This window comes from Podarcis pityusensis, assembly GCF_964106645.2.
Source record: "Podarcis pityusensis genome assembly, chromosome: Z".
NCBI classification, from domain to species: domain Eukaryota; kingdom Metazoa; phylum Chordata; class Lepidosauria; order Squamata; family Lacertidae; genus Podarcis; species Podarcis pityusensis.
In genome coordinates this window covers 13478944-13497670 of record NC_138044.1, presented here as the reverse complement: position 1 = coordinate 13497670, position 18727 = coordinate 13478944, and the positions used below count along the sequence as shown (strand labels likewise).

The 18727-nt window shown below is 44.0% G+C and overlaps 1 protein-coding gene across 1 annotated transcript; it reads left to right on the top strand.

The window, feature by feature from the left end:
* Window positions 1-2208: 2208 nt before the first annotated feature.
* CACFD1 (calcium channel flower domain containing 1) lies at window positions 2209-17420 on the top strand (the record flags this gene model as incomplete). The annotated part of the gene is made up of 5 exons (XM_080989673.1): window positions 2209-2344; window positions 6373-6445; window positions 9480-9605; window positions 13381-13488; window positions 13614-17420. The coding sequence occupies 5 exons, from the start codon at window positions 2209-2211 to the stop codon at window positions 13708-13710; spliced, it is 540 nt and encodes a 179-aa protein (XP_080845799.1). The 3' UTR covers window positions 13711-17420.
* Between the last annotated feature and the right edge of the window lie 1307 nt (window positions 17421-18727).

Genomic DNA, 18727 nt, shown 5'->3' with positions numbered 1-18727 from the left:
GAATTGAATGAAGCAGGGATGGAGAGAGACAGGAGCTGTGAGAGGGTGGAGGGGCAGGCAGGCAGTAGGAGGGATTAGCAAGCAACACTAGCAGTGGCGACAGCCTTGAGTGTATGTGTGTACACAGCAGAGTGCAGGAATAAATAGTTTTATAATGCTGCAACTTATTGCAAGTTTGCTTTACTCCCAACACCTCTTCTGAACAAAGTGTGTTCAAGTCCGCAAGTCCGGTAGTCCCTGGGAAGTGGCTTAGTGAGACTGTCTGAAAAATATTCTTTAGACTGAGGTGGCATGGGTGTAGCAGGGGGCGGGGGGAGCTGACCCCCTAAACCAAGTAAAGAAATAAAAATGCTTAACCAACTGACCAATTGCATTGCAGACAACTTGGTTCTGCCCCCCCCCCCGGCTGTACCCATGTGAGGTGGTGTACATAGTTCTCTTTTTTCCGTTATCCTCACAACCAGTCCTTTTTATCTAGAAAAAGAAGTGCAGATAAAAGAGTATCATTGAGTACCCCCTGGAAAAAAACATTGCTCACAACCACCCTGTGAGGTAGAGGTTAGGCTAAGAGAATTAACTGCCCCAAAGGTCACCCAGTGAGCTTCATGGCTGAATAGGTATTTGAAAACTCTTCCATATCCTAGTTCAGCACTCTAACCCAAAGCTTTCCAAGCTTTTCATGTTGGTGACACACTTTTTAGAAATGCATCATTTCGTGACACAGTAATTCTGTTTCACTAGCAAACCAGAGGTTAAACTAACCCTTTTCCATCCCCTAGAGGAGCGTGGGGGGAGCATTCGCGTGACACACTTACACACTGCAGCCGACACACTAAAGTGTCGCGACACACAGTTTGGAAAGCTCTGCTCTAACCATCGCACCGCACTAGCATCTCCTTCCACTTGCACTGGCAAGCAAGATTTTAACATGTTTCAAAATTCAACTTCACGTGAAAATTCAGCATCACATCTTAGAAAGAGCATAAAGTCGTTATGCATTTGCTGCTATTCCTCCCCTTTCTTTTTCCTTTTTTTAAGGGGGTGTGAGATCTCTCAGCTACCAGTTTCCTATAGCATACCCTCCAACATTTCTGCGATGAAAATAGGGACATCCCATTCTATAATGATATAGACACATACTCCACACATCTGACTGGGTTGCCCCAGCCACTCTGGGCAGCTTCATATATATATATATATATAGATATACAGTGGTGCCTCGCAAGACGAAATTAATTCGTTCCGCGAGTTTTTTCGTCTTGCGGTTTTTTCCGTCTTGCGAAGCACGGTGTCGGAAAAGTTTTGGAAAAGCTTCAAAAATCACCAAAGTCTTCAAAAACCTCAAAAAAGGCTACCACACCGCGTGCTATGAGTTGCTCCTCGAAGTCAAGTCGCAACTGTATTGGCGGTTTTAAGAAAAAGGAAACAAACTTGCAAGACGTTTCCGTCTTGCGAAGCAAGCCCATAGGGAAAATCGTCTTGCGAAGCAACTAAAAAACCAAAAACCCTTTCGTTTTGCGAGTTTTCCGTCTTGCGAGGTACCACTGTGTAGATATATACACCGGTGTGTGTGTGTGTGTGTGTGTGTGTGTGTATACACACACACACACACACACACAAAATAAAACATTAAACAGAAACCACCCCTATACAGGATTGCCTTCAGACGGCTCGGAGGTCTCATAACTCCATACCCTCCAACATTTCTCCAATGAAAATGCAGACATCCTAAGCAAAAGCGGGACATTCTGGGATCAAGTCAGAAACCGGGGCAGCTACTTTAAATCAGGGACACCCCTGGAAAATAGGGACACTTGGTGGCTGTTTTATTACGTGGCTTCAAAATTAACAAGGGAGTTGCAGCCATTAACAAACAAAGGTCAGTCTACTTTTCCCTCCTTAAGTCTACGGATGAGAGATGCAGACAGCCCCTCCCATTTCATCCTCTTGCAAAGGGGGAGGGGACCCAGAATGCAATACAAAGGGAGACGCTTGGGGGGGGGGACAGCTGGTTGGGGTGGGCGGGGCTGTCTCCATTGTCAGCTGGAGCTGCTTTTAAAGGGACAGTGGGTGGGCAGTGGGTGTACAGCGATGCGCTGAGGACTAGGATCCTGCCCAGTGCTAGGGGCGGGGGAGAAATTACAGTGGCAAGCAGCAAAGGAGAAAGGTGGAATTACCTGTCGTTTAACACACATACCCAAAGGCAGGATGAATTCCCATGAAGAGCAGCCTCAGTCAGATACAGCTACTGCTGCTGCTACCCCGTCTTCCACCGATGATGATGATGGGATGACCTGGTGGTACAAGTGGTTATGCAGACTGGCTGGCATCATTGGGGGCATCTGTGAGTATTTCCTTTACTCCTCCCACCCCACAGTTTTTTCCTCCAGTGATTCCCCTATCCCCGCACCTCCAGAGCAAAGTCCCAAGACCCAATTTGCCTCCTAAGCTGGGGGCTTTCTTTGCACCGACTGGCTGATTTTGTGTCTTTGGGGATTTTTGCTTTAATTTTCTCTCCTGTAGGGGGCGGGGAATAGCACTGCAAACTTTTTGTACACATGTTTTTGGGGTGGTTTTTTGTTTTTTTTAAAAAATGTTTTGTCACTCTTCTGTTGTGAGTTGTCAAGAGGACTAAGCTCTTGACTGCCTTCATTTAAATATAGTTAGTAGGTAAATAAATACCTACATCAGTGTGTGTGATATGCAAAACAGATCAAAAGTGCAACAGGGTAGTGCCTATTTTGCATTAGCAAATGTTTGTATTTCTGCATTGCATTTTGGTGTTTGATTGAGTTACTCAGAGTCACTTCATTTTTAAAATAATAATAATAATATCCCACCTTTTCTCAAATGAGCTCAAGGCTCTCCCCCTCCCCATTTTATCCTCGCAACAACCCTGTGAGGTAGGTGAGGCTGGGAGGCAACAACTAGTCCAAGCTCAGCCAGTGGTCTCTCTCATGTCTCAGTCTACAGTGGTGTCATGAGGGGAACACCCACCCTGTCTCTGCTTGTGCCTAAATGCCCCCCCACCATCCTGATTCATAAGAACTCCATGACTGAATCAGATCAAAGGTCCAGCCAGCCAGATGCCACCAGGAAACCAGTAAGAAGGGTACCATATTAGCCATTCCATGTTCTTCACCTCCAGGATCTGATATTTAGTGGGTACTCTGCTTCCGACCATGGAGGCTCTACTATCTTATCAGGGCCAGTCGATGTTGACTCAGGCCACATATGCACTACACATTTAAAGCAATAACATACCACTTTAAACAACCATGCCTTCCCACAAAGAATCTTGGGAACTGTAGTTTGCTAAGGGTGCTGAGAGTTGTTAGATGACCTCCTATTCCCTTCACATAGCTACAGTTCCCCGAGTTCCCTGTGAAGAGGGATCAACTATTAAATCACACTGGAATTGTAGCTCTGTGAGGCAGGGGCATGAGAACTGGGACCTTATTGGTGGTGACTCCATGCTTGTGACACACCCTTTCAAGTTATTTGCATATGTCTGCCATCAGCACAGCTGGACTTTTTATATAAAAACCACATGTTTCCAGGGTCGTTTTCCTTGAATGATTTAATAGGGCAGCTAGCCTGAAACTTTTGTTTTAGTTTTGTGTTGTTGCTGGCTTTTTTATAATATTAAGTTTGTTTTCATTCACTACAATGGCCCTTTGCTAGCCTGTGGATTAGTTAAGGGACCTGGTTTGACTGGTTCTTGATTTGTTTTTGTTTTTAATCGAAATATAATACTGCATTTTGTGTTTGGCGTAAGCTGCCTTGCAAGGATGTTGCTCTAAAAGGTGGCATGGAAACGTTCAAATAAATAAAAGCAGACAGATAGAATGAAGCTGTTTTCAAAAAGTGCATCCTCTCTCATTCAGGAATGGAATGGAGGGCATGGCTGCCCAGGAAAGCATGGCTGCCCAGCCGACTGGGTAAAGGAGCACTCCGTGCTGTACCATTTTGTTGCAGAGCCCATTTGTATAGTTGATTTGCTCGTTCTCTGGTATGTTTGCATATCTATGCAGAGTTTACTTTTGTAGAAGTCAGTGTTTTTAAAAAGCGTTTTGCAAAGGCTGATTAAGTTGGGGACAGTGCCTGAGACACTTGCTTACGACTTGAAATAACTTCTCCCTTGTTGCACCCAGCCGTGGATACCTGTTCCCAGTTGCTTCTCTGTAATGTGATTTCTTACTCATGGTTTAGGGCACACCTGATAACCAGGTTGAACTTTGCTCCTGCTGTACTTTGCTCCCTATGTTTAAACTTGTTGAGTAATCTTTTGTCAGTCTGCTATTCCTCAGCCCCAGGCCACTTTTCCTGTTCCTTGAATCCCTCTTCATGCAACACCCCTCGCCAGCCAAGTGTTGACCCCTCCTTGAGCAGAGGCACCAGGTTGCCCCCAAGATTGAGGGGGCCCGGCAGATGTGGCGCATGACATCACAGGCACGATGCATGTGCAACTTCATGTCCTCAGAAGGAGGCCGAGCACTCTGGCGGAGGCTGGGTGCTGAAACTGCGGCACACACAGGGTTCCCTTCAAACAAATATCGAGAAGATTTTTTCCCCCTTGAACTCTGATAATGCTTCCTGCATGTCTACATGGAGGTTAGAGAGGGGTGTGTGAGGCTGTAGAATCTGGCCTACTGTAGAAAAATTCACATTCATTGTCTCAGCCGCTATTCTCCTTGCTTCACGGGCGAGCTGGCTCTGGCTATAGTAGAATTTGGCTGGGTTCCACTCTCTGCTTCTCCTACCCACTTGTTAGGGGAAGTTTCACCTGCTAAAATTCTCAGACCTTTGGCTGCTTTTAAAGGCAGCACTTCCCCCTGCCCCTCCCCACCCACAAAAAAGCAACTATGCCCTGAACAGTCCGAAAATAAGCCTTGGAACCACCTGGGATTTGGTCCTCATTAAACTTGCAGCAAGGTTCTCTGCATCCGATACAGCATCAGACCCCTTTCGCGGTCGTCAGCAGGTAACTTAATCCCAGTATTATGCGACACTGCTCATGAAAAAACAAGGGCCAGCAGAGCTGAGTTGACAAGAAATAATGGCACAAAGAAAACAGATGCACACAGATGCACTCAATTCTCCCACCCCACCCCCCAAAAAAACCCTACAAAAATTAGTTTTGGAAACATTGTCAGAGTTTGTAGAGAACAAACGTCCAGTTCTCAAAGCTCTCGGAACCCAGTCTGGTTACGTCCAGGAGAATCACATCGAAGTTTTTCCTCTGCTATGAAAGCGGAGCGTGACCTTAGGCAGGTGACTAGCCCTCAGCGTCAGAACCTGTCCTCAGAACGGCCACAAAATTTTGTCATCTTCATCATGTGATGTCATGTTGCAGCTTCATTTCTCACAGTCCATGGTTGAACTGTGGAACTCACTCCCACAAGATGTAGTGATGACAACCAACCAGGATGGCTTTAAAAGAAGATTCATAGACAAAATCGTGGAGGACAAGGGTACGGATCCCAATGTTCTGCCTCCACTGTTGGAAGCAGTGAATACCATTGTTAGTGTGCCTCTTGGAGTGAAGTCAAACTGCTGTGACCTTCTGTGGTGTGCAAGCCTGGGCAGTATTTGGGGGTCCTGGGTTGCCCAGACTACAAGCCTCTCAGCCTCGCCGATGTGGTCCAGAAGAAAGCAGAGTAATATGTTTGGCACCAGCTTGGCTATAGGGTTTGCTGGAAGGAGGACTGCGAGGCGCCAACTATCCATCTTAGGGACTCCACTCCAAATTTGTGTAGGATTTACACCTTAGCCTTCTCAGCCCCCCTGAAGATGTCCCACAAGGCAGTGGAGGTTTAGGATCAGAGTTTTCCTTCAGCTAGATGGGCTACCTTCCTAGGTTGATGAACCCCATCTGCCCCTCACTTCCCTCTAAAACATGAATGCAAAACGCCTTCTTGACTATTGGACCCAGTATTGGTCTCATCCACTCAATCCACCAGAGCCTGTCTTCACATGCAGGAGAAGTCCCTGACTCACCATCAGCTGCCTTCACCTGGTTAGCTGGCCAGTTGAAGCTGCTCCTGGGTTGTGGCCACTTTCACATGCTGGCAACTTCTAGGAGCCACAGGTGAGAGCTGGGGGGCGGGGAGGAGGTGGACAATCTACCCCAGAAGTAGCATGTTATGTCCCCTGCCAGAGGTACTGCCCCTCCCCTAACACCTTATACACCCCAGTATATACCAGTGTAGACAAACCAGTTGCTGGGAAATGCAAGTAGACAGAGTGTGCTGTTGCACTCAAGATCTTCTTGGGAGCCTCCCAGAGGAATCAGGTCAGTCACTGTGAGAACAGGATGCCTTGACCCACCAGGGCTGATCTTAACATTTTCTACCTGCTTTGTCCTTTCAGCATGTGCCTTTGCTGGCCTCTTTAACTGTGTGACCATCCACCCTCTCAACATCGCAGCTGGCGTTTGGATGATGTAAGTAAACTTGACTTCCTTTGCGGTGACTATTTGTTTCGAGTACCGGGGTGCTGCAAGTCAACGGCAACTGAGATGAAAAAGTCTGTTGCAAATGCAGAGGCAGGCAATGAATGATTTGTCCTGGTGGGATGTGTGGCCTTTGCACTGCCCACTTAGCACAGTCTCTGGCCTTCCTGCCAGTTCCAACCCCTCAGGCTGAATCTACACAGATATAAAAAAACACTGTGAAAGTGCTTTCTTAAAAAAATTTAAAAAGTAGTAAAGTATATATGGAATTTGCCATTAGCTCACCAGTGCCACCTAGTGTCACATTTGTTTAATACACTTAGAACGTTATACAGTGGTACCTCTGGTTGTGAACGGGATCCGTTCCAGAGGCCCGTTTGCAACATGAGCAGAACGCAACCCGCATCTGCGTGTCTGCGCGTGCGCGGGTCGCGATTCACCGCTTCTGCGCATGCGTGTGATGTCATTTTGCACGTCTGTGCATGCGCAAGTGGCAAAACCTGGAAGTAACCCTTTCCAGTACTTCCGGGTCGCCACAGGACGCAACCTGAAAACGCTCAACCTGAAGCAAACGTAACATGAGGTATGACTGTATTTGCAGCTGAGTCCCTGTGGCTCCGAAAATAGAAAACAGTTCAGAGTGGCTTTGGGAGAGGGCCACATCTTACTGGTAGAGCAAGGCTTAATCCCTGGCATCTCCAGGAGAGCCACTGTCAATCAATGCAGACAGTTCTGAGCTAGACGGACATGGGGTCTTACGGAGTACTAGGCAATTCCATGTGTCAACTGGCTGTTTGTTCAGAACCACGGGGACTAGAATCTTACCTTATTTCTAGGGAAGGAGCCATAGCTCAGTGCTAGAGCATCTGCTTTGCATGCAGAAGGTCCCAGGTCCAATTCCCAACATATCTAGGTGTGGCTGGGAAGTCTCTTGCTCTTAAATCCCAGAGAGCTGCTGCCAGTTTATTTTATGCAATTTTAATTGAAAATATTCTAAAGCCACTTTCCTGAGTAAATGCCCCAGGGCAAGCAAGGTGGAAGATTTAAAATAACAATACAGTACAAACTGGAAAGCTTTTAAAACACTACAAAATTTAAAACACTTAAAACTTGAAGTAAAATAAAACACAGAAAATAATTGAGTCAGACCAAGCTAACAATCACCGTACCTGGAGGGTCGGCTGCATTTAAAGGCACACCAACCACACCCACACTTTCTGAAACAACGAGAACTGAAACACAGCCAGATATTGAAATTTGTGCTTCTCTGGATTTTGCAGTGCAGTTCTCCAGCCAGCTCATGTGTCCAAATTTGCATAGACGAAGTTAAAGTGTGCCTATCAGTACATAGTGAAAGTAACATATAAAAATGCTTTATATATGGGGAAATTGCCGTCTTGGCTGTCTCTTAGTGCAGACCCAGGTTACTGAGCCTGAGCTTCCACAACCACTGCCTGCCATGAACCATAGCTGTCAACGTTTCCCCTTTTTTTAAGGGAAATTCCCTTATTCCGAATAGGATTCCTTGAAAGAAAAGGGAAAAGTTGACAGCTATGCCATGAACCACCAATGGCAGGACTGGCAGCAACAGCAGCAGATATGTTCTATGCTTAAGGTAATGTTTTATTCTCTTGCTAGTTGTGCTGTTTTAAATGTGCATTTTATATTTGACATTATTAATGTTTTCTTTTGAAATGTTTAAGATAATTTATTTGTTAACATTGCTGCATTAAATGTGCATTCTGTAGTTGGCCTCTTTTGCAATGTTCTGTTTTGAAATCTTTAAGATAATATTTTAGTTTCCTGTTAAATATCTTTGTTTGAATGTATACTTGAATTTCTTTACTAATGTTTTATTCTGGATTGTTTTATTTAATGTTTCAATGTCGGATCTAAGCTGCTTTGTGATATTTTTTAATTAAGAATATAAAGCAGTAGAGAAATGAATAATAATAGGCAAAAATTCATAACAAAATGTGCACATAGGAAAAAGTTTGGGGGTGGTTTTTCATGTGGACTTTTTTTTTTTTTACAAAAGAAAATATTGCACATTTGTAGAAACATAGAGAACTGAACTTAAAATCAGAAAAATGAGAAATCAAAACTGGCAGATTTGCCCGTTCCAATTACAGTGGATCTCAAATGCCTTGGCTCCCGAACAAATCGATTCCTGAACGATGGAAACCCAAAAGTGAGTGTTCCGGTTTTCGAACAATTTTCGGAAGCTGAAAGTCCGGCGCAGCTTCTGCAGCTTCTGATTGGCTGCAGGACGCTCCTACAGACAATCGGAAGCCATGCTTTGGTTTTCAAACAGTTCTGTGAGTTGAACGGACTTCCGGAACGCATTCTGTTCGAGAACCAAGGTACGACTGTACTAGAAAAATAGCCCTCTGGCCCCAGTAAGGTTATAAAAGCTTAGAACCTAAAGCAGCCCAAGAGTTTCATTGGCTGTGGTGTCTAGGACTTTTGAGAAAAGGCAAGCAAGAGTTGACTTGGTAGAAGTTCATAAAATTATGCATGGCATGAAGAAAGTGGGTAGAAAAAAGTTTAAATCCCTCTCTTATAATGCTAGAACTCATGGGCATCCAACATGGCTGAAAGTCAAATAATTTAGGACAGACGAAAGGGTGGTCTTCTTCTCTTAGTGTAGAGAAGAACTTGCTCCCACAGGAGGTAGTGATGGCCACCAACTTTAAGATGCCTTTAAGAGAAGATTAGGTAAATTCATGGAGGAGAAGGCTATCCATGATTTCTAAGCTATGATGGCTCTACCCTGTCTCCACAGTTCAAAGCAGCAATGCTTCTGAATGCTTGAAACCACAGGAGAAGACAGAGCTCTTGTCCTTGGCTTCTGCTTGTGGGTTTCCTATTGGGGCAACTGGTTGGCCACTGTGAGAACAGGATGCTGGACTAGATGGGCCATTGGCCTGATCCAGCAAAAAATTCATGCGTTCACCGAATGGGCCCTTTCATTATGGATGGGGTGGGTTCTCTCTGGTTTTGAGTGTGACTTCTTGCCCCAAAGGTTGAATGCCTTCATCCTTTTCCTGTGCGAGGCCCCCTTCTGCTGCCAGTTCATCGAGTTTGCAAACGCTGTGTCAGCAAGGGCAGACAAACTGCGTCCATGGCAGAAAGGTGCCTTCTACTGCGGGTAAGTGTGTCCTGGGGTTGGGAGTGACTCTGGATTGCCAGTATTGTGCCAGAGGGATTCAAGTGCATACCAGAGCTCTAAATTTGCACAGTTAAAGTGCTCTAGCATAACAAATCCACAGTAAACACAACAAAGCATACTCTTTGTGGTTTGGAAGGGGACGATGACTAGTGAGAAGAATCACAGAATCATAGAATAGTTACAGGTAGGTGGCTGTGTTGGTCTGCCGTAGTCGAAACGAAATAAAAAAATTCCTTTCAGTAGCACCTTAGAGACCAACTAAGTTTGTTATTGGTATGAGCTTTCGTGTGCATGCTCACTTCTTCAGATACACTGAAACAGGAGTCACCAGACCCTTATATATAGTGAGAGGGTGGGGAGGGGTATTACTCAGAAGGGTGGTGGGAATGGGTGATTGGCTGATAGGTGTGGTAAACCTGTTGATGACTGTTAACGACTGTAATTGGTCTTACAGGAAAAAGCAAGGGGTGAGATGGCTAAAAATAGCTTTATCATGTATAATGAGATAAGAATCCAATGTCTCTATTCAGACAAGGTCTCTCCATGGTTTTAATTTTGGTAATAAGTTGCAATTCAGCAACTTCTCTTTCCAGTCTTTCTGAAATCATAGAATTGTAGAGTTGAAAGGGACCATGAGGACCATCTAGTCCAAACCCCTGCAATGCAGGGATCTTTTACCCAACATGGGGCTCAAACCCATAACCCTGAAATTAAAAGTCTCATGCTCTACCAACGGAGCTATCCCAGAGTTCATATATATATATATATAGCATTTATACCCTACTCTTCAGCCAAAAAGGTTCCTAGAGCAGCTTGCAATACAAACAAAACAAGACAGTTCCTACTCACAAGCTTACAATCTAACAAGAACCCACATGACACGCAAGGGGGAGAGGACAAGGAGGGTAGAGGAAAACAAAAAACACAGGCACAGATTTCTAGACAGTTGTTCCTGTATTGACCATCTGGTCCTGTATAGGGTCAGGAGGTGCCTGATGAAGCTGGGCCTCAAGTAAAGCTGATGAAATGAGCCTGGCTTCCTGGGGTGGAATGGCTGCCCTCAAGTAACAGTTAAGGAAGAAGAGGCCTGGTGGAGGCTGGCCTACTCCCTGGGAAGAGGGGTTGATAATTAAACAACTCTGGGAATTGTAGTTCTGTGAGGGGAATGGGGGTTTCCTAAAAATTCTCAGCTAACTACAATTCTCAGGATTCTTTTTTTGAGGGGATGCCTTGACTGTTTAAAACTTATCTAATAAAGCTTTAAATGCATGGTGCAGATGTGGCCAAAATCTTTTAAATCTTTTTTTTAATAAAAAAAAAAGTTCATGAGTGTTGCCTGGCATACGCTTACTAGAAAAGTTGTTAATGGGCAATATCTCATATTTGGAGTAGACCTGTTCAGTCATTTGTCCGGTAACTTTCAGTGAATCTATTTTTTTTTTTTAAATAATCTTTATTAAAGTTTCAAAAGGTTACAAAAAAACAAAACAAAAACACACACAAAAATAACACAAAACACGACATAAAAAAAAAAAAAAAATTCCACCTTTTAGGTCTCATTTTCAATAACTTCTTTTCATGACTTCCCCACGCCTCCCCTTATTGTATTCCAACTCCGATTGTTTATTCAAGCAAGTTTTTATCCTTAATGTCCTAATCATAATTTGTTAATTTACTTAACCATAAATTATTAATGTGATTCTTTATAATAATTTTAAACCTTAATTCATTATTATCCATTAATTTAGATTATTTAGCAATTTTTAGAATATATACCTTAATCATACATAAAAAAAGATAAAAAAAAGAGATATAAAAACAAATAATAAAATACCTTCCCTAAGATTGTCCCTAATTCCCATCCACAGATTCCCCATTCTTATAATAATAAAGAGCATATAGTTTTACACTGCAAAATAAAAATCAGGCCCCCTTTGGACTTCTAAACCCCACCCTTCTCTTCCCGGTTTCAATCCCAAACCAAAGTCCAATTAGTCCATCTTTTTAGCCTGGTGACCTTACGTCCGAGGCTCTCGGATCTCTCTCAGTCCCTTTCCGCCGGCTTCTTCGAAAATCTTTCATATTGAACACCCCAGGTCGGGGAAGTACCTTCTCCATGTTAACCATATTTCTTCCAGCAAGGCCTACTTGTTTAGAGGTGGAGCTCCAACTCTGTTTCTTAAGTCTATATGTCCCAAATAATCCAGTTTTCATCTTAGTCGAATTGGAATTCTTCTTGGCAGGTCTCCGGCTCTCTTTTATCTTCTGTAACTTTTCAGCCACCCCTTCTTTCTGCTCCTCCTGTTCAGCTGATGTCTTAGTCTTTGGTTTCTTTTCTTGTCCAGCTGCCTGTGTTTTGAGCATCAAGTCCCTTTCCAACTCAGTAGGTATATTTTCTGTTGACTTCGGTTTCGTAGGACTTGTAGACAAAACATGGCCTTGCTCTATCCTCTCTTGCAGCTTTCCCATGAGAAAAATAAGCTCTTGCAAGTCAGCTCGTATTTCCCGACCTAGTTCCATTCTTGTAATATCCAAGAATCCCCTCTAGAGGGATTCTAGTTACTTAGTATTTCTTTTCCCTTCCGATCCAAAAATCAAGTTTATTTGTATCAGTTTTTCTTTACTTTCAATATTTTGTAGCAGTATAGCCGGTTAGAATTTAAGCTTTGATTTTTCCGGCTTTGACAGCTAATTTGACAGCTGTCAAAAGTTTTCTATAAATCCTCTGCAGGCTCTTTTCACGGGTTACTCCCGGGCTTGAGAAAGGTGGTACTTAGTCCAAATAATTAAACTTTTGTCCTCCGGCACATTAGCTTAGTCCTTTAAATCTGTGGAATTTATATCTTTTTTCGAATTACCCCAATTCTTCACGCAACCTTAGTTGACAGCTCCTTGCTTCAAATTGTTTACAATAAGGGGGGGGGCGGACTTCCCTTTTTTTCACCTCCCCCGCTCGTGCCAAATTCCTAATCAAATTATTTGTAATCCAATTTCCCAATTTACTCACGGGTTGTTGTTCTTGATTTTAAGTCCAAATTTTAATAGGAAGAAGTCAGCGCTCTCCGACAAATGGCATGCGGCTTCGCTCGGCAGGGGAAGCAGAAGACTCACAGCACCACGCCGCTCCCCGGCACCCGTTCCGTAGCCTTTAAAAAGGCTCCTTCGCGAGTCGGGAGGGCGCTTAACGATGCCCGCCGAGTCACCATGTCCACGGGCTCCTATGCCCGTGGTTTTTGAGGGTCCCCGTGTCGCCGGCACGGCAAGACCCAGCCCCTGTCAAGCCGATTCCCTCCGGAGCTCGGAGGGAATCCGCCATTAGCCGATCGCGCTAACCCGGAAGTCTCTAACTTTCAGTGAATCTACTCTGACACTGACCTGTTGGATATCACCCAGTATGTTTAAAATACAAATTGTTCTAAACTTTCCCCCCTTGAATGACTTTGGTTATTGAAGCTGGGTATGTTTTCCCTCTCCACAGATCCCTTTCCAATATCTGGTTTGTATGTACCCTAAATCTGACTGTGTGATTAAAACACATTGTAATTCATGGACATGCATGCCTAACTTGGGTTCATTCATTTCAGTAGGTCATTTCAGTGACCATTTGGAAGCGAAAAATCTGAGGTCACAAAATCCTGTACCAGCAAATGCTTGGTCCACATTTGGGTCCTTTTTTTTGCTAGGCATCCTGCGTTGAAATGGATTGCAGCATGACACTGCCTTAACTTCACAAGTTTCCTCTCTTTTCCCCCAGGATGGCTATATTCCCAGTTATACTGAGCCTGACTCTGACAACTTTATTAGGCAATGCCATTGCCTTTGCGACGGGAGTGCTCTATGGACTTTCAGCATTAGGCAAAAAGTAAGAGAGAAGAGTTTTCCCTCCCTCCCTATTTCAGCCAGTGGATTGCTGGTCTATCTTGGGTGCTGTGCCTGTCAAAACCGCCACTCACTCGAAGCTCCTATGCTGTCTTTTGCCTTTTGTAGGGGAGACGCCATCACGTACGCAAGGATGCAGCAGTTGCAACGGAAGCAAACAAACGAAGAAGGGGTGACAGGAAGTGTCGAACCGCAGGCCGTGTGACATCGCCATTGTTTGAGGCCAGTCATTCCCATCTCATTGAAAAGCAAAGCTTGGGAATTCACTCCAGCCTTAGAAACTGGCCTTGGAACCCTGTGCTGTGAAACTCTTTCAAAACTTCTAATTTCAAGGCGGAGAGTGCAGAATGAAAACATACCTTCTCCTTTGTCCCCAGAACATTTTAAAAAAACAAAAACACATTTATGCAACACTGTGAATCTTATATGCTGCAGCTTTAAGGGGGCAGGATTTAATGTGGGGGTTCTCCCTTCTCCCACCCTGCTCCTTTCTCAGGTTGGTGTAGAACCATATAGGGTGAACAAGCCCCATTTGTCACATCACTGTGGTGGACTCTTAGTCGCCTGTGTTGCAACAGCCTTTTGATACAGTTTTAGCAGCTCAATACGGTACTTCTGAGATCATCAGAAGCTACATTCTGAGCCTTGATTTTATTTTGACATTTGGGGTGATGGGGAAGCTATTTTGGGAGCTGGAAAATGTGGTACCAAATGAATTCTAGGACCTCAGTGTTGAATATTTGAGCCATCAACCCAGTCTCTGATTTGGTGTTCTCCCTTAGAGTTACAAACTTTGGAGGCTTGATGGACCTTGCTGTCTTCCTACTTTAGAGTCTTGTTTTCCCCCCTCTGCATTGCAGAAAATTATTCCCCTGATGAATTTTTAGACCTTTTTTTTTTTTGTAATTTTAGAACTGATGTTTCTTTAGTAATTTAAGAACTGAGCAAACTGTGTGTTGATTTGTGAGATGCATTTTCTTAAGGAGATAAATTACTTGAAAACTCTTAGTTTGTTTGCATTTGGTATTTTTCCTTTTAGGATTCTTCAGCGGGCGAGGGGGATAGCTTTTCCTGTGGGGGAAAAGGATAACTTTTTGGAGTGATCCTGGCTTCCAAGGATGGGAAGGGCAGCCATTGTTGCATCCCAAAGTCTAGCAAAGGACCCCCTGCTTCCTTGAGAGAACTGTCACTCTCACTTTGCAGCAAAGATGGCCAGAGGTGGCATGAGAGAACTGGTTTACAATACCTCAAAGCATTTCAAGTTAAGGGCCTCAATAAGCCCCGTCCCCGTCCCCCATAAAAAACACTTGAGCTGCAATTATAGGCATTTTTTGTACATGTAAAAAGCACAAATCTTAGGTTCCATAATGCAATACTGTAAAATGGTTCAAGCAGTTGGCCAGTTTTGTTTCTGGTCACTGCTTTTTATAACTGGGAAAAAACTTCCTTGCCCTGAAATGCTACGCAGTCGCAATCTTCTTTGCTACTGTTTAACCTGTTTTACTACTTGATAATTCCACTTTCCATATTTATACCCTGTAGCTATAAATTTAATTTATTATTCCTTTTCCTTGTAATTTGCTTTGGAAAGCATAAAAAATGTATTATTATTATTATTATTATTATTATTATTATTATTAATTTGGAGTTCCTCGAACTGTTCCGGTGGGGGATCTGTTCTCTTGGGGTATAGAACATGAGACAGGTGCTTTCATTTGTTGGGAAACGATTTCTGTCTAGTAGTGTTAGGTCACTGTCTTTTTAGGAAGAGGAAGATGGGGCTAGTTGGGAACTGAGTAGGGCACAGAAATAGTGTGAATAATTAATTAAGTCTATAGATGTAGTTGATACAAGGGCATGTGAGAATCTTACCTGCCGGATGCAATGTTGCGTCCCACCGCTAAGGGTCAGTATTTTCAAATGCATTATCAACAAGAAGTGATGGTATTATAGGCTTCCTTTAGGAGGAAATGCTTTGCTAGAGATTCCCGTTTCTTGTTGAAAGATAAGGTTTCAGAGGAAGGGACCTTTGTCAAAAAGCTCACCCCTGTCTCTGAAGATTGAACAAAGCTGGATCACTGCCATTTTGAAAGAGCATAAAAGAATAAGGCAGTCTCTTCTCAGGCATAGTTAATTTTTGTGAATAATTATTGGAGACTCTGGATTCTACACTGTAAGAATTTCTTTTTCTTTTACTGTACTGTATAACGGATAATATTTTCTTGTTTCTAGGATGCATATTGCACAGTATTGTCTGATTTTTCCCTTCAGGTGTTGTTGTTTTTTAGCATGCAACAAACATACAGTACCACTTGTATTCACCAACACCATCTTTCAAGCAGATGGAAATGCAATGATTTAATTCTAGGATCCCTTCTCAAATTTATTTATCTTGTAATTAATGGCGGAATGAAAAGCTATTGTTTGAAAGACCGTTCATGCACCCTAGTGCAGGGGCACAGGATCCTTCTCAGTCTGAGGGCCACATTTCCTTTTTGACAACCTTCAACCTTTTGCCACATACCAGAGGCAAAAGTGGGCCAAACGACAGGTGTAACATTTGTACAGTAGACGAGTTTCAGTACACATTCACACACGCCTTGCTTTCCTCCATCCTGGCAAGCAAGCAAGAGGCACCTTCAGGGTCCTAGGACACATTTCAGCCTGGCAAAACCACTTGAGGATGTGATGCAGGGCTGCTGAAGGGTGTGCTTGGGGAGCTTTCTGAAGGCCGGTTAGAGGGCCTGGAGGGCCACAGCTGGCCCCTGAACCTGAGGTTCCCCACCCCTGCTATTAAGGGGCCTCAGCAAGAGCTGTGCTGGATCAGACCAAAGGCCCATCTACTTCAGCATCCTGGTCTTATAGTGGACAACCAGATGCCTGTGGAAAGCTCACAAGACAGACCCAAGCACAACAGCACTCTCCTCACTTGTGATTTCCAGCAACTGGCACATAGAGGCAAGATGTAAACCACCTAGAGAGCTGCAGGTATAGGGTGGTATATAAATTCAATTAACAACAACAACAACAACAACATAGCAGCTGTGGCCAATAGCCTTATTACCCTTCACAAATTTGTCCTAACCCATTTTAAAGCCATCTTTGCTTGGTGCCCCTCATGGAACAGCTCTCTGGAGTAAAATCCATAGCTCAACCATGTGCTGTGTGAAGAAATCCTTACGCCTGTCTCGTGAATTATACGATGCGCTAGTGGAGGGATATTGTGTAGAGCAGTGTTTCCCAACCTTGGGCCTCCAGCTGTTTTTGAACTACAATTCCCATCATCCCTGACCACTGGTCTTGCTAACTAGGGATGATGGGAGTTGTAGTCCAAAAACAGCTGGAGGCCCAAGGTTGGGAAACACTGGTATAGAGTATGTCCCCTAGATGTTCATGGACTACAATTCCCATCAGCCCCAGCCAACATGGCCAATGGCCAGGGATTATGGAAGTAAGATTCTGGAAGGCAACTGGCTGGTCATCTTTGGCCTACAGGATAAGCAACCATAAGCAGGTGGCCTCCTCCTTTTCAAGGATGTGAAGCTTTAGGGCCCATGATGCAGATGAAGCAGCCCAGCTTAGGCAGTGGAATCCCATGGGTTAGTGCTGGGGTTGTGCGGCTGTGGCTTCCAGGGAGGTTTTGCTAGAAGTCACCATACAGCTCCAGTAAGTGGGGCTTTGAGGGGACGCTGCTACAAGGGCGCACGTTCCTGTCTCTCCTCAGTTGGCAAAATGGGATGGGCCACTTCTGTGAAGATGATACCGCTGGCTTGCATCACTGTTCCACGGGGAAAAGGTTGATCTGAGTAAACCAGTTTTTATTCTGTGTATAATCCCTTGACAACCACCAGTTTACTGAACCTGCCTGTCACTGATCCTCTTTTTGTGTATGCAGTGAATAAAAAGACCATTCTACCTCTGGTAATAAGTTCTTCAGTTTCAAAAGCTACTTACTACAGTGGAATGTGTGTGTGTTTGTATATGTATGTGCTTCCTGCTGCTAAAGAATGTGCTCTGGAAGCAGAAAAAGCAGGATACATTATATAGAGCTGATTCCTGTGGATTAAAGAGCTTCTGACCCTTTTGATCTTTTCAGAGCTATTTCAGACTTAAGAGGAGCTACTTCCTATCTTATGAAAATTGCACGTGCTTTAACTTTTTCTGAAAGTTCCCCAGTACAGCTTGAAAGTATGCTGACATGGATGATGAATGTTCAAAAGACCAAAAGTGAGGGGGAGATATCCAGTGATTGAGGGTTGCGGGGAGTCTTGGTACTACTGAAAAGCTTCTACTTCTGTAGTTGTTGAGCTTAACCTAGTCCAGGCATGTCCAAAGTCCGTTTTGGGTGCCTAATCCAGCCCGCCGGTCGGTTTAATCCTGCCCCCGAGGCAAAAAACCCGCAACAACTTCAATCCTAAAAAAAGGCCCTTCACTTCGTCAAATCTGACCCTCTTTGAAAAAAGTTTGGACACCACTGACCTAGTCCATAAAGCCCTCCCCCATTTCTCCATTCCCCTCTTGTGCTCTCTTCTTTGCCAAACAATTATTCATTATTTGAAAAATGGCACTATTAAAGCAAATATGTGTGCTTGGGCTGCAAATACAAGAACAGAATGCAATGCCATTTGCTGGCATTTTAAATACATAAACATTCTCCATCTAGTTCAATGAATAGTTGGGGCTTCCTCTTCTCCTTAGAAGTAGTGTGAAACCAATATGCAGTTTTAAAAGCTAAAGCTGTCTATGGTTAATGCACATAATGCATTCTGATGCTTGGTGTTGGAATCCACGGTGTGGCCATTGGGGCTGCCAACTTTTTCAACTGGTTCCTGCAGCTGTGCCTCTCACTGCAGTTTTCTGAGCAGATGACTTTGCTGACTTTGCTCTCCATGATATGAAAAGAAACCCCTGTTTATTTCTGTTTGTCAAGCCCAGGGGTTAGATGATCATGATAATGATATTGGTTGGGTCACTTGGTAATGGCAGCAACAGTTGTACTGAATGTGATCAGAGCTGCCAGTGGGATTTGGGTCCTTGACAGACTTATTGAATGCTATTGGCTAAACGTCTTGTAGACTGGGGCCCATAGCAATCTAGTGTTCTTTTCCATTTCCATTGTCTCTCGTGAACCAGGAAAATAGGTGTGGTGGTTGCCAGGTAATCTGCTAGACCCAAGCTGAGCACATGGGGAAATGACAAATGGTGCCTCTAGCCAATATTTT